Source organism: Elephas maximus, chromosome 20 (assembly GCF_024166365.1).
Source record: "Elephas maximus indicus isolate mEleMax1 chromosome 20, mEleMax1 primary haplotype, whole genome shotgun sequence".
Classification (NCBI taxonomy): Eukaryota; Metazoa; Chordata; class Mammalia; order Proboscidea; family Elephantidae; genus Elephas; species Elephas maximus.
Window position 1 is genome coordinate 39842486 of NC_064838.1, and position 18816 is coordinate 39861301.

General features: G+C 40.0%; 1 protein-coding gene across 1 annotated transcript; it reads right to left on the bottom strand.

Annotated features, from left to right (window-relative positions):
• Window positions 1-1873: 1873 nt before the first annotated feature.
• LSM3 (LSM3 homolog, U6 small nuclear RNA and mRNA degradation associated) lies at window positions 1874-18778 on the bottom strand. The gene is made up of 4 exons (XM_049862980.1): window positions 18675-18778; window positions 15138-15248; window positions 12382-12477; window positions 1874-2246 (listed from the first exon to the last, which is right to left on the bottom strand). Exons 1-4 carry the CDS (start codon window positions 18693-18695, stop codon window positions 2166-2168), a joined length of 309 nt encoding a protein of 102 aa, XP_049718937.1. The 5' UTR covers window positions 18696-18778; the 3' UTR covers window positions 1874-2165.
• Window positions 18779-18816: the final 38 nt, after the last annotated feature.

The window sequence follows — 18816 nt, forward strand, 5'->3', positions numbered from 1 at the left end:
CTGCTTGAGCTGCCCACTTTGGGACTGAGTCCCAGTTTCAACCCTCCAAGAAGGTAGCCTGAGCTCCAAAGACTCATACTGCCTCCTCTCCCTCTAGCTGGTAAGTCACAGGTGGTTGTCATACAGATAATCTTTTATTGCTTCTCTTCCTGTATCTTAGCAGCTAGGAGCTAAGTGGAAGTTTCGATGTTGCAGCAGTTTTTTTTCTTGGTATTTGAGGGTAACCGTGTCAGGTTTTAAGGTTCATAAGTTTTAGAAACGTGTGTGTAAATTAGTCCTCAGAGCCAATAGTTCTAGTACAATCTATCACTTCCAGGAAAAAAAGGAGAATGACGACCAAGAATAGAATAGAAAAGGCACCCAGATATCAAGTGTGGAGATCAGAAACCACTAAAAATAACTCAGTGCTGGAGAAAACTGTCCAGTGTGGCTGAGCACAGGGGCAGATGCCTAATCATGCCACAGCAGTGGTGGCACCAGGGGCCAAGTCCACTGCCCCAGAGCCAAGGCCTCTGCAGCACACCACGCCACACACTCCCACGGGTTAGTTCAGGCAGATTCAAATCCTGCTGTCACACTAGTACCTGTTTGACTATAGACAAGCAACTTAAGCTCTTTGAGAGTCAGTTTCTTGCAGTGTTCTGTGGGAGAGTCATAAAGATTAAATTGGAATATGTATACAAAATGCCTCTGGCTGGTGCACTTTGTTTAACCGATCACGGTAATAACTATTCTGTATATTGTCATCATTATCACTTAGACAGGGGTTCTACTCAGAAAGGGGAAGCCAAAGCAGCAACCACTTCCTACCGCCAGGATCACAAGCCCCATTTTTTCAAGAGCAAACAAGTTGCTGTAAACAGGTAGTCTCAGGACTACGAAACCCGTAGGACGAAGTGTGGGGGTGGCAGAAACGCATCTCTCCTGCCTACTCACTTAAATAAGGCATGTAAGATAAAACCTTTGTCGGCTCACCCACACGTTTTTCCCTTCTTCATCAACTTCCAGTGACAGGTACGATAAATAATAGAAACAAAACCTTTTTGCACAATGTCTACTGAAAGCTTCTTTTCTACGCATGGCTTAAAATATTGTGCATATCATGCTTGATCAAACACACATTCAGCATATTTACAGACAAGTCATCCACAAATCAGATGTTCTACATTTCAAAAGGGCACACCCTACTTCATGGAGGGCATCAGGTTCTAAGTCCTATCTTAATAAAGTTTTAGGATTAAAACACACACATATACTTTCCCCTTTACTTTTTGGCCGTTAACTGCTGGCTGACTGCAGCTAGAAACAAAAACAGCTTGGCTTTAGTCACTGTGTTTCATGGTGCCATTGAGATGCACTGTTTTGACCCCTTCTCACTCATGGTCAGTGATCCTGGTCAACTACCAGTAAGAATGGAAAAACGGTTTGAGTCATAAAGTAAGTGCAGCATCGGCTGATGCGACCAAGCTGAACCACACAGGTATATAAGCACTGAAGCCTGACCTTAGCAAAGAACCACGCCAGACAGAAGAAACAGAAATTGCCCTTTGTCTCCTTCCACAAGTGTTAATGTTCACAGTGACATATTACCACTAGCACACCTGCCTGTGTGTCAGCCCACCCTGACCCGCTCCAGGTGCTCCTATCTGTGCTTTTATGGCTCCTTCTGTGCATCACTCCAGCATCACTGATCTCACTGTCCTGTAACTGTTGGCTTGAACAACTCCCTTCCCAGGATTCTTGAAGGCAGGAAGCATACTGACAGAACTACAGTTCCCAGCACTCAACCTGGAGCATCAAACACAGTAAATGGGTACTGAGTGAACGTGCTTACTTTAAATAATTCACAAGAGACTGCATTTTTAAAAAACCGAAAAAGAAAAAATCAGATTTAATTTAAGGGAAAAAAAAATCCAAAATTATCTGCAAAAAGAGTTCTGCATTTCCATCTTTACACTTACGGGAAGGGTTGGGGAAAAATAAAGATGCTATTTAGCTTAAGAGCTTGCCAGTTATCTGCAAATCAACTCATTTCAGGAGTGGAAGAATCCTTGGTCATTGCTGAATATCAAAAATTTACGCAGGCTTCTCTTTTGAATATATTCTACATTAAAGAGGCAGTGGTACGAAGTCTCCTCTTTCCCACACAGGATAAATTCTTTGTTTCAGCCAACTCTCAACGGAGGCGCAACTAGCACAACACCATCTCCCCGAACAAAGAGCATCGGAATATTCCGTTTCGTGGACTGGAGGAGGAAAAACAACAGAACACATTTACACAAACATGTTTTTTTTGGTGAGAGAAATTAAAAAAAAAAAAAAAAAAGGATTCATCACAACACAAAAAAATGGATTAAAAAACCTGATTACTTACCTTTGTCACACCCAAAACCAATCTATTAACTGTTTAATTTTCCTGGATATCAACAATTGTGCCAAGGATTAGAGCTGTAACCAAAACCCATTCTGTTTGCAACTAATTAACTCAACCTGAGATTAACTCTAAATGCCACTCATGTAAACATTTATCAACTGTTCATTATCTGTCAGGTACTATGATAGGCACTAGCCACACAAAGATGAATAAAACATAGACCCTATCCTCCTAGACTCCTCATTCCAGAGATGAAAAGAAAGTTTGGATTTATCTTCTAGATATACTTACACCGAAGCAAAATGACCGAATTATTCATGTCAGGGCAGTTTATATTAGCCCAAGATGGGAAACGGCTGTCTATCAATAGGAACGTAGTTAAATAAATGATGGTACTTCCATACAATGGAGTACTACAAAGCTAAAAACAAAAGTATGAGGAAGCAACGTATGAACTTGGATAAAGTACTGAGATAAATTAAGTTAAAAAGAGCAAGGTATGGAACAATATGCGTGGTAGGCTATCTTTTGCTGTTTCAAAAAAGGAGGGAGAATAATTACTTTTCTTTAGTGCATCCACGAAGAAACCAGGATTCTCAAGAAACCAATAACAGTGATTACCTCTGGGGCTGGGAGTGAAAAGAAGATGAACAGAAGGCAGGAAGGGGAGAGAGGCTTTTTATGTACTACGTTGTTGCTATTAGGTGCCATCAAATACGTTGTTGCTGTTAGGTGCCATCGAATCGGTTCCAACCCACAGTGACTCTACGTACAACAGAACGAAACACTACCTGGTCCTGCACCATCCTCACAATTGTTACGCTTGAGCCCATTGTCGCAGCCACTGTGTCAATCCATCTTGTTGAGTGTCTTCCTCTTTTCTGCTGACCTTGTACTGTACCAAGTATCATGTCCTTCTCCAGGAACTGACTGCTCCTGATAACATGTCCAAAGTATGTGAGACAAAGTCTTGCCATCCTTGCTTCCAAGGAACATTCTTCTTATACTTCTTCCAAGACAGATTTGTTTGTTCATTTGGTAGTCCACGGTATATTCAATATTCTTCGCCAACACCATAATTCAGATGCATTAATTCTTTAATCTTCCTTACTCATCGTCCAGCTTTCACATGCATATGAGGTAACTGAAAACACCATGCCTTGGGTCAGGCACACCTCAGTCTTCAAGGTGCCAGCTTTGCTTTTCAACACTTTAAAAGAGGTCTTTTGCAGTGTATTTGCCCAATGCAATGTGTCTTTTGATTTCCTGACTGCTGCTTCCCTGGGCGTTGACAGTGGATCCAAGTAAAATGAAATCCTTGACAACTTCAATCTTTTCTCCATTTATCCTGATGTTGCTTATTGGTCCAGTAGTGAGGATGTTTGTTTTCTTTACATTGAGGTGTAATCCGTACTCAAGGGTGTAGTCTTTGATCTTCATCAGTAAGTGCTTTAAGCCCTCTTCACCTTCAGCAAGCAAGGATGTGTCTCCTGCATATGGCAGGTTGTTAATGAGACTTCCTCCAATCCTGATGCCTATTAATCTTCATACAGTCCAGCTTCTCCGATAATTTGTTCAGCATACAGATTGATTAGGTATGATCAAAAGATACAACCCAGATGCACACCTTTCCTGACTTTAAACCATGCAGTATCACCTTGTTCTGTTCGAACAACTGCCTCTGTGACCTAAGTACAGGTTCCACATAAGCACAATTAAGTGTTCTGGAACTCCCACTCTTCCCAATGTAATCCACAATTTGTTATGATTCACACAGTCAAATGCCTTTACATAGTCAATAAAACACAGGTAAACATCTTTCTGGTATTCTCTGCTTCCAGGCAGGATCCATCTGAATATTTACCATCTTCCTTTTCATATTCTGTGATTACATAAGTTGGGATCAACTTGACGGCAACTAACAACAAACTATGTGAATCTATTACCTACTCAAAAATTTGAGTTAAAAAGAAAGCAATTTAAAGTGGAGAGAAAAGAAATATGGTATATGTTAATTATTATATGTTGTCATATAGCATCAAGCTGATTCTGACTCACAACGACCCTATAAGACAGGGCAGAACTGCCCCATAGGATTTCCTAGGCTATATTCTTTATGAGAGCAGATTGTTAGGTCTTTTCTTGGCTGTTAGGTTCAAACTGCTGACCTTTCGCTAAGCAGCCAAGCACTTTAACCATTGCATCAATTACCAGTTCTCCTTTAAGTATTATAGTGCTATGTACTATGGGATCATATACAGAGAACAATTAGTTCTATATGGGGGAGTTGGTGTAGAGATTCTCTGTCCAGCACAACAGCCACTAGCTATAGACAGCTATTTAAGTTAAAATTAAGTAAAATTTAAAATCCAGTTCCCTAGTCACACTAGAAAAGGAGCCCTGGTGGTACAAATGATTAAGCATTTCATTACTAACTAAAAAGTTTGCCATTCCAACCCACCCAGTGGCTCTGCAAGAGACAGACCTGGTCATCTGCTTCTACACACATTACAGCCAAGAAAACCCTTTAGGGCTGGTTCTACTCTCTCACATGCGGTTGCTATGAGTTGAAAATGACTTGATGGCACCTGACAACACGACAGTTACACTAGCACACATTTAATGTGCTTAGTAGCCGCATGTGGATTACAGCTACTATACAGGACAGTGTAAATACAGAATATTTTCATCACTGCAGACAGTTGTATTGAATAGCACTGATCTAAGAGACACATTTGAAGCCATCTAGGCAAAGGTTTGTAAGGTAAGGGAGGATGCTGCAAGCAGAGGGAGCAAGATGACTCATCTAGAAAAGGCATAACAACCCCAAGAAAAGTAGTTTGGTGAGAAAAAATAAGATATTTGGTGAAGGAAGGTGGAGAACATTATGGACAGTTGAAAAGTAGGCTGAGCTAAATAATAACCATTTTAGCAAGCTATGACATGAACATTATAATTATGGTGGATCTAGAGCCAAAAGATTTAAGGCTGCTCTCCATCTCCCTAGTAACAAATTAGTAGTCAAGTTAATTATTAGTTATTCAGAAGTCAATCACGTAAGTTATGGAAAATGTCTATGGTCTGTTTAAAAAAAAAACAAAAAAACCATCACCATTGAGTCAATTCTGACTCATAGCGACCCTACAGGACAGAGAAGGACTGCCCCATAGAGTTTCCAAAGAGTGGCTGGTGGATTTGAACTGCAGACCTTTTTGGTGAGCAGCCAAGCTCTTAACCACTGCACCACCAGGGCTTCCTATGGCCTATGGGCCCCCTAACTTGGTGCTTTGGTAATGTTGATTGGTTATTTCAACCAAGGAAAGAGAGTAAAATATAAAATTGGGTAGAACCGAGAAACCGTTTAGTCTGGTTTCCTATCTTGCACAGAAATACCAGAGGAATGTACAGGAGGGTGAGGCAGTTGTTCTCCTTCATGCTGAACAGACACTACATCCAGAGAAACCCATGTGCACAGACACGCACAGTCTCAGGAGGAGCCCTGCTGGGAGCAGACTGTAGTAGGAAGGAGAGGTGGGTCCCACTGTCAGCTCACTGAAATCAGGAGAGTGGAGACCACAGTTAAAGTCATTTCTGTCACAAGTAGAATTCAAGACAAGGGCATTAAAAGTTCAGGAAGAGTTTATTTTCATGGCGAAATGCTTATATTAATGTTACATGAAAAATGCAGAATATAAAATGGTATATCTCATACTCTAATACGTTTAAGACATTTTTTGTAAGCTTCTGTTGAGCTAAAAAAGGAAAATTGTTGCCAGTTAAATTATGATACAATTCTTTTTGCCCCCCCCTTTTTTTTTTTTACTGTACTTTAGATGAAGGTTTACAGAGCAAACTAGATTCTCATCCAACAATTAATACACATATAGTTTTATGACACTGGTTTCCAACCCCAAGACATGTCAACACTCTCCCCTTCTCGATCTTGGGTTCCTCATACCAGCTTTCCTGTCCCCTCCTGCCTTCTCATCCTTGCCTCTTGGCTGGTGTGCCCATTTAGTCTTGTTTTGTTTTATGGGCCTGTCTAATCTTTGGCTGAAAAGGGTATCTAGGGGCCATACTCTTAGGGTTTCTCCAGTCTCTGTCAGACCAGTAAGTTTTTTTTTTTTTTTTAGCTAGAATTTTGTTCTACATTTTTCTCTAGCTCTGTCTGGGACCCTCTACTGTGATCCCTGTCAGAGCACATACTATCAGTTTTGCTGCTCGCTGTCTTTACTAAACTAAGTTTCTTCATATTCCTTGTTTGGTAAGCCTTAGAAATCAGTAAGAAAACACATATTTTACAAACTAATCTTGGAACTAGAAAAAGTGTTAAATATTTCAGGCATAAGCTTCTCTCCTGGTTCTTTCTCACAGTTTCAAGGTGTCACGTTATTCTGGGTATTGCCGTTTGCTGCTGCTGACGCAGCTCCAGCTTACAGTGGTTACGTGTAAGAGGATGAAACGCTGCCCGGTCCTGCGCCATCTGCGCGATCACCGGCGTACCTGGGTCAACTGTTGCGGCTATTTTGTCTAGTCATCTCATTGGGGTATTTTGCTGATCCTCCATGTTACCAAACATAACATCCACTTTTAGCGTTTGGTCTTTCCTGATGTGTCCAAAGTAAATAAGCCAAAGTCTCGCCACCCTCGTTTCTAAAGAGAACTCTGGTTGCCTTTTTTCTAAGGCGGGCTTGTTTATTTTTCTGGTGCTCCATAATATACTCGACATTCTTCAAAACTACCTCAATTCGAATGAGACACAATTCTTTCTTATCAAATAAACTGTAAGATGAATCCTGATTTTAGAGATGCTGACAGGTAAGAGCTCGGCTGCTAACCAGAAGTTAAGCAGTTTGAATCTACCAGCTACTCCCTAGAAACCCTATAGGGCAGTTCTACCCTATCCTATAGGGTCACTATGAGTTGGAATTGACTTGATGGCAATGGGTTTTGGTTTTTTTGGTTTAACAGGTAAGAAAAAAAATGCATCTTAGCATTGGTACATTATGGTCTGCCTATGTTAAAAAGATAAGCAAGAAGAAAGCCAGGACAGAAACATAATGAAATATTTTCAGTGGATATTTCTAGTTGGTAGAAAAAAGAACCTCTGCTGTAAAGTTGATTCCGACTCATAGCGACCCTACAGGACAGAACAGAACTGCCCTACAGAGTTTTCAAAGAGCAGCTGGTGGATTCAAACTGCCAACCTTCGGTCTAGCAGCCGTAGCTCTTAACCACCATAACACCAGGGCTCCCTAGTTGGTAGGATGGCTGGTTTTCATTTCCTTTGTATTGTTTTTGTCTTTTCCAAGGATTCTTGGTAAGTATATGTTAATCTTATGCTCAGGAAAAAAAAAAAAAAAATTACAAGCGATTCAATGTTACTCTTCTGAATTTCTTTTCATTGAGATCAATAGTGACAAAAGTCTAGGTGATATGTTTCAACACAGAAGGAGTCTGGTATTTCTGTTGGAAAACAACTTCATGCAAAGTGTAGCTGGCCAGGGCTCTTGTTAGCATATCACCTAACACAGAAAGATTCTGGTGATGGGCTTTTCTTTGTTCTGAGCAGAGAAATGATTGCTGCTCTGTTACATTTTGGTAAACACAGCTTCAATGTTCATTTGCTCCAGATTCGTTCCATGGTGAGGTTCTTATTTTTGTCTTTGAGGCTCTGTCTAGTTAAACTTGCCACCATGATCATCCCACCCTTCTTCTGCTAGCTTCTGACTTGTAGCTTTGCTCAAGGACTGAGAATGATGTCTTATCAGACATAGCAAGATGAGGGGGTCTCCTCTCCGCTGGGCAAAAAATATTAGTAATATCTGTGTTTTTGTAACTTTAAAAAAAAAATGTGAAAAGCATGTTTTATGACCATCTTGGGTACTAGAAATGGCATAAAGGAAAAACCCCCTAGCACCAAATTAAAATTGTCCTTGTCTGTCATTCATGAATTTATCTAACTCTTCCCTATGTAGCACTCGTTACATAACGCTACATAAGCACTGCTTTAGGGCAGTGGTTCTCAAATTTTAACGTGTGGAAGAATCACCTGGAGAGTTTGTTAAATGTTTCCTGGGCTCCATCCCCAGAGCTCTGATTCAGTAGGTCAGGGGGTGGCCCTTCAAAGTGCACTTCTAACAAGTCCACTGTGATGCTAACGCTCCTGGATCAAGTGACATACCTGGAGCATTACTTTGAGAAACAAGTGTCAAATGTCTGCTGTTATCTGAAGCAGGTCTCACTTTGGGCTTTGAAATTGGAACCCAAACCTATTAAGAGCTCAAACTTTTATGCTATAGTGATTATCGTTAAAGACTCATGGCTTATGAACACACAATAGCTAAAATCAGAAGACTGAATGACATCTCTGAGGGAAAAACAAATGCACATAAAGAAAAAAAGACTAGATGCCCATATTCAGAGGGAGAAAGAAAACTAGCCAAGAAGTCAGAAGTGGTTGGAGTGAGGAGAAAAGCCAGGTCAAAGGAGAACTACAAAATCAACAAATGCTAACATTTGAATGCATTTGAAGACTTTTTATGTAACTTCTCAATTAATCCTCATAATAACCCTATGAAGTGGGTCCTATTATGATCCCCATTTTATAGGCAAGGAAACATAGACACAGACAGTTTAGGTAATTTGGTCCAATTATATAGTTTGTAGGAGCCCTAGTGGTACAGTGGTTAAGCTTGGTTGCTTACCAAATGGTTTGCAGTGTGAATCCACCAGCCACTCCTTAGAAACTCTATGGAGTAGTTTCACTCTGTCTTATGGGGTTGCTATGAGTCGGAATCGACTCAGTGGTAACAGTATATAATTGGTAAGTCGTCAGGATTTGAACCCAGGCATTCTTGAAATCTGAGGCCACAGTTTTAACCACTGCTCTAGGAGGGTCATGCAAACTGGTTAACAGAACACAGCAGTTCTCAGTGTGGTCTGCATACCCATGAGACCTTTACACAGGGTCTGTGAAGCCACAACTATTTTCATAATAACATTAAGACATTATTTACCTTTTTCACCCATGCACTAACAGCACAAAAGCAATAGTGGCATCTTCGCACAAATATAGGAAGCAGTGTCAAACTTTACTAGTAGTCATTAAATTTCTTCACCAGTACACACTTGCAATTAAAAAAAAAAAAAAAAAGAGGGGTCAGTTCAGAACGTCCCTGCTGAGCCGTTGTTATTGTTGCTGTTAGGTGCCATCGAGTCGGTTCCGACTCACAGCGACCCTATGCACAACAGAACGAAACACTGCCGGGTCCTGAGCCATCCTTACAGTCGTTGTTATTCTTGAGCTCATTGTTGCAGCCACTTTGTCGCCACTGTGTCAATCCACCTCATTGAGGGTCTTCCTCTTTTCCGCTGACCCTGTACCTTGCCAAGGATGATGTCCTTCTCCAGGGACTGAACCCTCCTGATAACATGTCCAAAGTATGTAAGACGCAGTCTCGCTATTCTTGCTTCTAAGGAGCATTCTGGTTATACTTCTTCCAAGACAGATTTGTTCATTCTTTTGGCAGTTCATGGTATATTCAATATTCTTCGCCAACACCACAATTCAAAGGCGTCAATTCTTCTTCGGTCTTCCTTATTCATTGTCCAGCTTTCACATGCATATGATGCCACTGAAAATACCATGGCTTGGGTCGCACCTTAGTCTTCAAGATGACATCTTTGTTCTTCAATACTTTGAAGAGGTCCTTTCCAGCAGATTTACCCAATGCAATCCATCGTCTGGTTTCTTGACTGCTGCTTCCATGGCTGTTGATTGTGGATCCAAGTAAAACGAAATCCTTGACAACTTCAACCTTTTCTCCGTTTATCATGATGTTGCTCGTTGGTACAGTTGTGAGGATTTTTGTTTTATGTAGAGGTGCAATGCAGACTGAAGGCTGTGGTCTTTGATCTTCATTAGTAAGTACTTCAAGTCCTTTTCACTTTCAGCAAGCAAGGTTGTGTCATCTGCATAACAAGTTGTTAATGAGTTTTCCTCCAATCCTGATGCGCTGTTCTTATTCATATAGTCCAGCTTCTCGGATTATTTGCTCGGCATACAGATTGAATAGGTTTGCTGAAAGAATACAACCCTGATGCACACCCTTCCTGACTTGAAACCAATCAGTATCCCCTTGTTCTATCCAAACAACTGCCTCTTGATCTATGTAAAGGTTCCTCATGAGCACAGTTAAGTGTTCTGAATTCCCATTCTTCACAATGTTATCCGTAATTTGTTATGATCCACACAGTCGAATGCATTTGCATAGTCAAGACCCCACGTGTCTGTCAGTTTGTCTTACCGTGGGGCCTTACATGTTGCTGTGATGCTGGAAGCTATGCCGCCGGTATTCAGATACAGCAGGGTCACCCATGGAGGACAGGTTTCAGCTGAGCTTCCAGACTAAGACAGACTAGGAAGAAGGACCTGGCAGTCTACTTCTGAAAAGCTTTAGCCAGCGAAAACCTTACGAATAGCAGCGGAACACTGTCTGATATAGTGCTGGAAGATGAGCCCCTTGCTGAGCAGTAAATATTAATTTTTTTAAATCTTGACCCTTGAGTATACATTTTAATATTCTGTGTGATAAAATGTAAAGTCCAAAGCAAGCAATCTTTGCCTAATAACTACAACTGTCTGGAGGAAAAGCACTTGAACAATGGAGTTGTGAGCTGTATAACTTTTTTTCACGGGTCACTATTTTAGCTTGAAAGAACAGGGAGAGACAAAGCATGGTTTTTCAGACTTGGGTATGTAGCAGACAATTTCTTGAAAACGAAGGAAACCTGACAGACACTTTAAGGAAAACAACCAATAGTATTTGTTGTCGATGATAAAATTCAAGCTTTCAAGTGAAAATCAGAATTCTGAAAAACTTTTACCTGCCACTGTGAGTTAGATGGCTTTCCAATACTTTAAAGACTTTCCAGGTAAGATCACTGGTCATATTGAAGAATGTGGTCTTTAACATATTTTAAACAATGAAACGTGTCAACATCTGGAAGATGTGCCTTTACTCAGTGAACTAATATTTCCACGTGACCAGCACTTGAAGTTGCAAAGTTATGCAAGGGTAAAAGATCCATTCAAGGCACAAGACAAGGCAGACCAATGGATTTTCATGTAACAAGAGTATGAAAAGTTCACTGACAAAGCTTCAGATTTCAACCACAACCAACCTTTAAGAAACTACCACTCCTTGAGTTTGGGTGTAGTATCAAAAGACAGTATGTACAAAAAAATGCTCTCTCATTTTCCAACTACCTCTCTGTGAAGCCAGAGTTTCTTCAACTGAAACAACATATCCTAACAGACTGAAAGCGAAAAAAAAAAAAAAAAAAAAAAATGTGGGAATCCAGCTGTCATTAATTAAGCTAAAAAGTAAAGATTTGTTCAAAAATGTAAAACAACGTGACTCTTCTTACCAAATATTTTGTTTTAGAAAATGTAGCTATAGCTCATAATGGTATTTAAGTTTATGGTATTATTATTTTTAATGAGTTAATATTCTTTAAAATTTCTCAGTTTTAGCCTCGTAAGACAGGTCTAGTGATCTGCTTCTAAAAGGTCGCCACCTTGAAAACTCTACAGAGCAGTTCTACTCTGCACACACGGAGTCACCTGGAGCCTGGATTGAGTTGATGGCAACTAACAACAAGTATTAACACACTGTCTAGTATTACTGCTATACTGGCAAATGCAGACACCTTACCCTATCACATCTCATTGAATCCTGGCAACCCTACGAGGTACACAGCAGTATCCTCATTTACCAATGGTCTGCAAAGTTAATTACTCTGCTCAAGGTATAGTGAGGAAGTGGCCAAGCCAGTACTGGAAACCAGGTCTGCTTCACAAAGCCCCTATTTTTAAATGCTACACTGTACCGAGTCCACGTAGACATTAACACATGACAGGCTTTCCATAAATAAGTTCTAAGCTGTTGGATGTTGAGAATGGCTGACATTTTCAAAAGGATAAATAGAATTGCATGACTTACTTTATATATCTCTTCGTATGTTTCTTCATCAATTTCTATAGTAGTCACAGTTTCTTCCACATCTCCCAATATCATATTTAAATGTTGATCATAAGCCTGAAGTGGGAGGGTGGGGGACCAAGAACTTTAATAATTAAACTACAAAAACATGAACAGGCTTACATTATGTAAATGGCTCAGTTGAACAAATAACACACACCTAATACTTACCACCACAAACTTTTACATGCAAATAAAAAAAATCCTCACTGTACTGACACACTGTTTCTTTACAAATCACTTTCAATGATAACATAATTGATCTGACAAAAATATAAAACTGTTTATATGGCCAAAAATGCACTTACTCAAAATAACTTGAAATTATTTTTTAAGTGTCCACCTTACTTGTTATCTAAGGCAGTCACAATATTTATGACATTTAATTGTGAAAAAGAGCAAATTCATCACTCATTAGTAGGCTTCCTTCAATTCTACCAGTAACAGTGTGACAAGAAAGATACAGAAAAGGAGATGCAAATCTTTTAACTGTTAAGGTGATGGCACTGCAGTCTCTTAAATGCATAAGACACTGCCATTCAATCCTCCCTGTAATGGCCTAAACTAAACGCCACAAAGGTGAAAGTGGAGCAACACCTCACCCGTTCATAACCTGTCCAGAACCTAAACGTATTTCACATCTATGGGTTCCAACAATAATCATTTCAACTCAGATATTTAGGGATGTCCTCAATCCAAGCTCCAGAGTTTATGCTTTTTACTAAAAGGTGAACTTTCTGGGACTCCGATCAGAATCCACTTACCCTACTTTTAACTAAGTGTTAATTGGCTCACCAGCTCACATCAAAATAAAAGTAGGAAATCAGCCATGTGGGCAACTGCTAAAGTGGGTACTCTAACAAGGTTAAAACCTATAGTTGAGGGGCAGAAAAACAAGAAAGGCTCATATACTAATTAAAAAAAATAAAGGTTGGGGACTGTTCAGTATAGAGACAATCAGCTCTACACAGGGAACTGAACTCCAAGAATTAAAAGTAAGATTTCTGTCCCAAGGTGTCACTTTACGTGCCACTGGTTTATGTGATTACGCTCAATTCCACTTTTCTCCCCAGACTGCCACTACTCCAACTCCTGGGGCTCCTCTTTCCTTAAGGCTAGCTGTAGAGTAAGACCACTATCTCCCCTAGCACCCTACTTCCTTCCCAAGCACTTAAGAGCATTTATCTTTAGAGGGTTTTATGGAAGGTGGAATCAAAGTACTTAAGAATAGGGTTGAAGTTAGGTCCATATTCTGGATCTCCCTTTACTATGAGCCTAGGTTCACATTCTGGTTCTCTCTCTACTGGCTGTGTCACTTTAAGTAACGTCACCCTTCTAAGCCTGAACTTCTTCAACTGTAAAACAGGGGTAATTAGTACCTACTCTGACAGCGCTATTATAAAGATTAAGTGAGATATCACACATAATGCATTTAGAATAATAGTACCTAGCATATATTTCGTGGCGCAGTGGTTAAGTGCTACAGCTGCTAACCAAGAGGTTGGCAGTTTGAATCCACCAGGCATTCCTTAGAAACTCTATGAGGCAGTTCTATGTGTCCCATAGGGTCGTTATGAGTCAGAATCAACTCAACGGCAGTGGGTTTGGGTTTTAGGGTTTGGCATATATTTAAACGCCCAAAAAATATTAGCTATTTTTAATCAGTATAAGGTAGAGGGGTAGTAATGAAAACAACACACTCAGGAAAGTAACATGTCATCAAGCAGAGACAAGCCTTTGGTTAACTCTCTTTATGAATAAATGGGACCACTTCAAGGGACTACCCTACAAAAATATTTGCAGATATGAATAAATATGTATAAAAACGCTCACTGCAGCATCATCTATAATAGCAAGAAACACAAAACAACCTAAATATCACTAACATATGCCAAATCTTATGTAGTCATTAAAAAGAATAAAGGAGATTTATATGCGTTCATGATCAATGATTTCCAAGAAAGACTAAGTAAAAAAGAAATGTGCTGATAAACAAGTATAGCAGGATTTTTTTTAAAGGTGGTGTTGCTAGGTACCGTCAAGTCCATTTCAACTCATGCAACCCCGTACAACAGAGCAGATATGCCACCAGGGCTCCACAGAACTTCTAAAGGTAGTGTATACAGTGCAAATATATCCATACGGACAGATATGTATCTATATGTGTAAATACACAGAAAACATCTGAAAGAACACAGACTCAATTTTTAACAATGGTTATCAACAGAGGAAACGGGATTTCCCTTTTACTCCATATATTTCTATGTTTCTTTCATAAGGCATTTATAGTTTATTTCATCATGTATAACAAAATTCAATAAGCTACTTCTTAGTGATTTTTTAAAAATAATATTTTATTGTGTTTTTAATGTTTAATTTATGACAAAATATTATCTGTGTATATGTAACTTAAAAAAAATTTTAAATAAAAATGGAAGATAAATAAATGTTATCTACAAATAAGCAGAAGGGAAAAATGAAGGGAATAAAAATGTTCTAAAATAGGCACATTTCTGTTAAGAGATAAAAATGTTAAAAACACGAATAAAATAGTTGTATGTGGCTTATAGAAATTTGGGTGTATTTCCAGCTCCTTCTCTTTCCCTTTTTAAAATATTTTTTAACATTGGACAGTTCTTCCATTTCAAGAGGGTGGTGCCAGGGAGGGATGACAGGGAAGCATTCCATTTTCAAGGTAATTTAGTAAACTTACTTACATGTAACCTTCCTCGAAGCTCTCGGTCGTTTCGCATTTTCACATAAATGCGCTCATCCAGGCTGAGCCTGATGAGATCCAGGGGCTCCTCTACTGTGTTGGTAGTTTGTTGCTGATGAAAGAAACAGGTTTAGTAATACAGCGCTAGAGACAGTGCGGTGTTAGTACTACTGCCCTGCTTTGTGACTATGGGCAAGTTACTTACCCTCTCTATGCTTTAGTTTCCTAATTTGAAAAATGGGGATAATGACAGGATCTACCTCATACTGTTGTGAAGGTCAATGACATACAGGTAGTCTCCAAGTTACAATGTATTCGAGCTACAACTAGCCGCACTTATGACCTCTTTTTTGTTTTTCGTACATCCCTTTGTTAGTAACATGTACTGCATACAATGTTGCTGAATGTAATTTACTGATGTCATCTTTCTTAGATGTTCACTGTTACGATTTACCGTTCAAAACACTGCCATATTGCAGGCTATGGCCTGGTCTAAAATGAAGTCTGTGTTGGTGTCGGCATAGAGTGTTGTAATGGATACAAAGCTGCACAATGTTCAACCCTAATGACACATGACAACAGAAATGTGCAAGCACCCAACAGCCATTACTACTCTGACTTCATTGTTACAACACTGATGATGACTTCATTGTAATATTCTTCCGTGTACCTGGAACACTGAATCTTCTTGGGAGGAAGTTACGGGAAAACGCATGCAGGGGATTTGGAAAAAAATGCTGGGTTATGTGAACACGCTCCAAGCATTTGATTGGGATAATATGATGGAAAAGATCGGTGGGAAAATCGTCCATATGGCAAGAACTCTGAATTTAGAACTTGATATCACTGATGTGGAACAGCTCATAGGCCAGAAAGAAGGGGAACTGACAGGTCAGGACTTAATGGGTTTTGAAGGAGAAAGAAATACTGAAGAAGAAAGAAATGAGGAACAGGAATGAGAGAAGTTGTCAAAAAATTTTACAGGGAAAGGATTAGCTAAAGTTTTTTCTAAACTAAATCAGGGGCTTCAGTTGCTTGAAAACATGGACCCAAATGCCGATCACCTTGCTAAAGTCGACAGGGAGATTTGGGAAACAGTGAGATGTAACCATGAGGGAAAAAAAAAAAAGGCCCATAGAAATAACTCTCACTAATTTCCTGACTAAAAATGCTATCACCATTTCCAGGGGTAATGCAAATGATCCAGAACCTTCCACAAGTGGAGTTATTACTCCAACTGACAAAATGCCAATCTGTCCAACTCTTCTTCACTGTTGGAGTAAATTTTTATGATCTGTGTGTTTTTTATATATGTATTAAAATACATATGTAATATGTAATGTTTTCAACCCCCAAAGACAAATAAAGATTGGATTTATAAAGATATTGACAATAAAAGGCAATAATGATGAAAACTAAAAAATAAAGAAGTATTCAACTTACCTCAGAACCAACTTACAATGGAGTTGTCAGAACAGAACCCCATTGTAAGTTGGGGACTACCTGTATATGAAGTACCTGACACATTAAAAAAAAAACAAAGCTCATGATGAGAACTGTAAGAGTTTCAATGGCTGATTTTTTTTTGAAGTAGATCACCAGGTCTTTCTTTTAAGGTGCCACTGGGTGGACTCAAACCTCCAGCCTTTCGGTTAGCAGTCAAGGGTGTTAACTGTTTGCACCACCCAGTGCTGTGTAACAAGGGATAAAAGACGCATACATCCAAAAAAAACCCACAAAAACCCCACTGCCGTTGAGTTGATTTCGACTCATAGTGACCCCATAGGGCTTCCAAGGCTGGAAATCTTTACAGAAACATACTTCCACACCTTTGTCCCACAGAGCCGCTGGCAGTTTTGAACCACCGACCTTTCAGTCAGCAGTTGATTGCTTTAACTGCTGTCCCACCAGGGTTCCTTGACGTACACACAGGGAGGAATTACACAACAGAATAATCATGACTGTACTGATTAACTTTGCTCCCTCAAAACCTAAAATATTTGACTCAGTTTAAGGGTATAAGGAGTCACTCTCAAGGAACTTATCTCCATTGTCATTAATCATTTGAAAAATGTTCATTTAATGCCTACCACACACCAGTCAGAATGCTAAGGAAATGAAGGTCTGAGAAAAGCACAGAAATGATAAATAACACTATAAGAATATACACATGACAGAGTCCCACTGCTATTTCCACCACAGTCTGGGAAGCTCCTTCTTTCATGTCGTACACTTATTGACATGGTTAGGTTCCAAAAACCAGGTCGTTATATGAAAATGGAGGATAACCACAAAAGATCACAAAATCGAGGATGGGTACATCATTACATAACTGCCAAATTACATCATTACGTAACTGCCAAATCACTAAGAATCATGGCATAGCCAAGTTGACACACAACCTTAACCATCACGGCCTGCGTTACTCTCATCTCACATCTTCACATGCATTACTGCCAGACGTACATCGTTAATGCACAAAATAGTCGGCTGGTTTTGCTATTGTCATAAATGCGAAACGTCACATGATAAGAGAGTATATAAGTGAGGAGTGAGGAGTAGATTTAGTCTTTCCTGTTATCCAGTTCTCTCACTCAATAAATACTTGTTGAGTGTTTCCAGCACGGTTCTAAACCCTAAGGATAGAATAGCGAACAAAACCAAAGCTCTGCTCTCATGAACATATATTCTAGTGGGGGGAGGCGGACATTAAACAAAGAAGTACATATTTAATATGAAAAAATATGCTATGAAGAAAAAAAGCAGGGTACGCAGACTGGGGGGCAGGGGAAGAGGGAGAATTTTATGTAGGTGGCCAGGGAAGGCCTCTTTGATGAGATGAAATCTGAATAAAAAGCTGAAGAAGTTGTGGCTTGATCCACAAAGATATCTGAGGAAGAACATTTCTGGTAAGAGGGAAGGGCAGCCTGTAGGACCATCTATTACTCTGCATCTTAGTTCCTTGCTTGTTTCCTTCACACCACATCATACTTCCTATATATCTCATATTTATGTTTACTTTTTCATTACAAGTCATCCAATAGACTATAAGCTCCAAGTGGGGGCAGAGATCACATACGTCAACGGTGGCGTCCTTGGTGTCTGGAACAGTGTATCTGTTGACTGAATGAATCATTGTTACGCTCAGTACCAATAATAAATAACTCCTAAACTTCATTACCACGCTTTCCACGCTTTCTATCAGAATCCCGACAGCTCCAGGAAGCGGCCAGAGATAATTACTCCCATTCCACAGATAAGGGTGAGACTCAGAGAAGGAAGTGACGAGAGTGGGGAATAACTAGTGGCAACGCGGGCTTCAAAAAGGAAAATACCTTAAGGGCTGAGGCAAAACTCATAGGGGGAGCATTTACCGAGGGGATGGGGTCAGATTAGGCCGTGGTAACCTGGAAAGAGACGGCACGATAGGCCCCTTTCCCGAGACCTTGGAGAAAGCAACGCAGTTACGCGAAGCCTAACAGGGCCTGCGCTGAGAGTGCAAAGCCGCCCTGAAGGGAGCACCTTAGAACACACTCACCTGGTCGACGTCGTCCGCCATGTTTCAAACCCTGCGCCCTTTCCCTCCTCTCGCGAGAACATGCCTAGCATCCGGCGCCCGTGAACGGGAGGACGCAAAGCACCGGAAGTAGACAGATCAGTATTGTTCCTTCTTCGTGCAG

What these genes read in the sequence shown, in the direction of transcription:
- LSM3 (XM_049862980.1), bottom strand. Translation starts at nt 18,695, where the DNA reads ATGGCGGACGACGTCGACCAG. An exon ending in TGGCGGACGACGTCGACCAG is followed by an intron (nt 15,249 to 18,674) that starts GTGAGTGTGTTC and finishes TTCTTTCATCAG; the next exon opens with CAACAAACTACCAACACAGT. An exon ending in CATACGAAGAGATATATAAA is followed by an intron (nt 2,247 to 12,381) that starts GTAAGTCATGCA and finishes TTCCTCCTCCAG; the next exon opens with TCCACGAAACGGAATATTCC.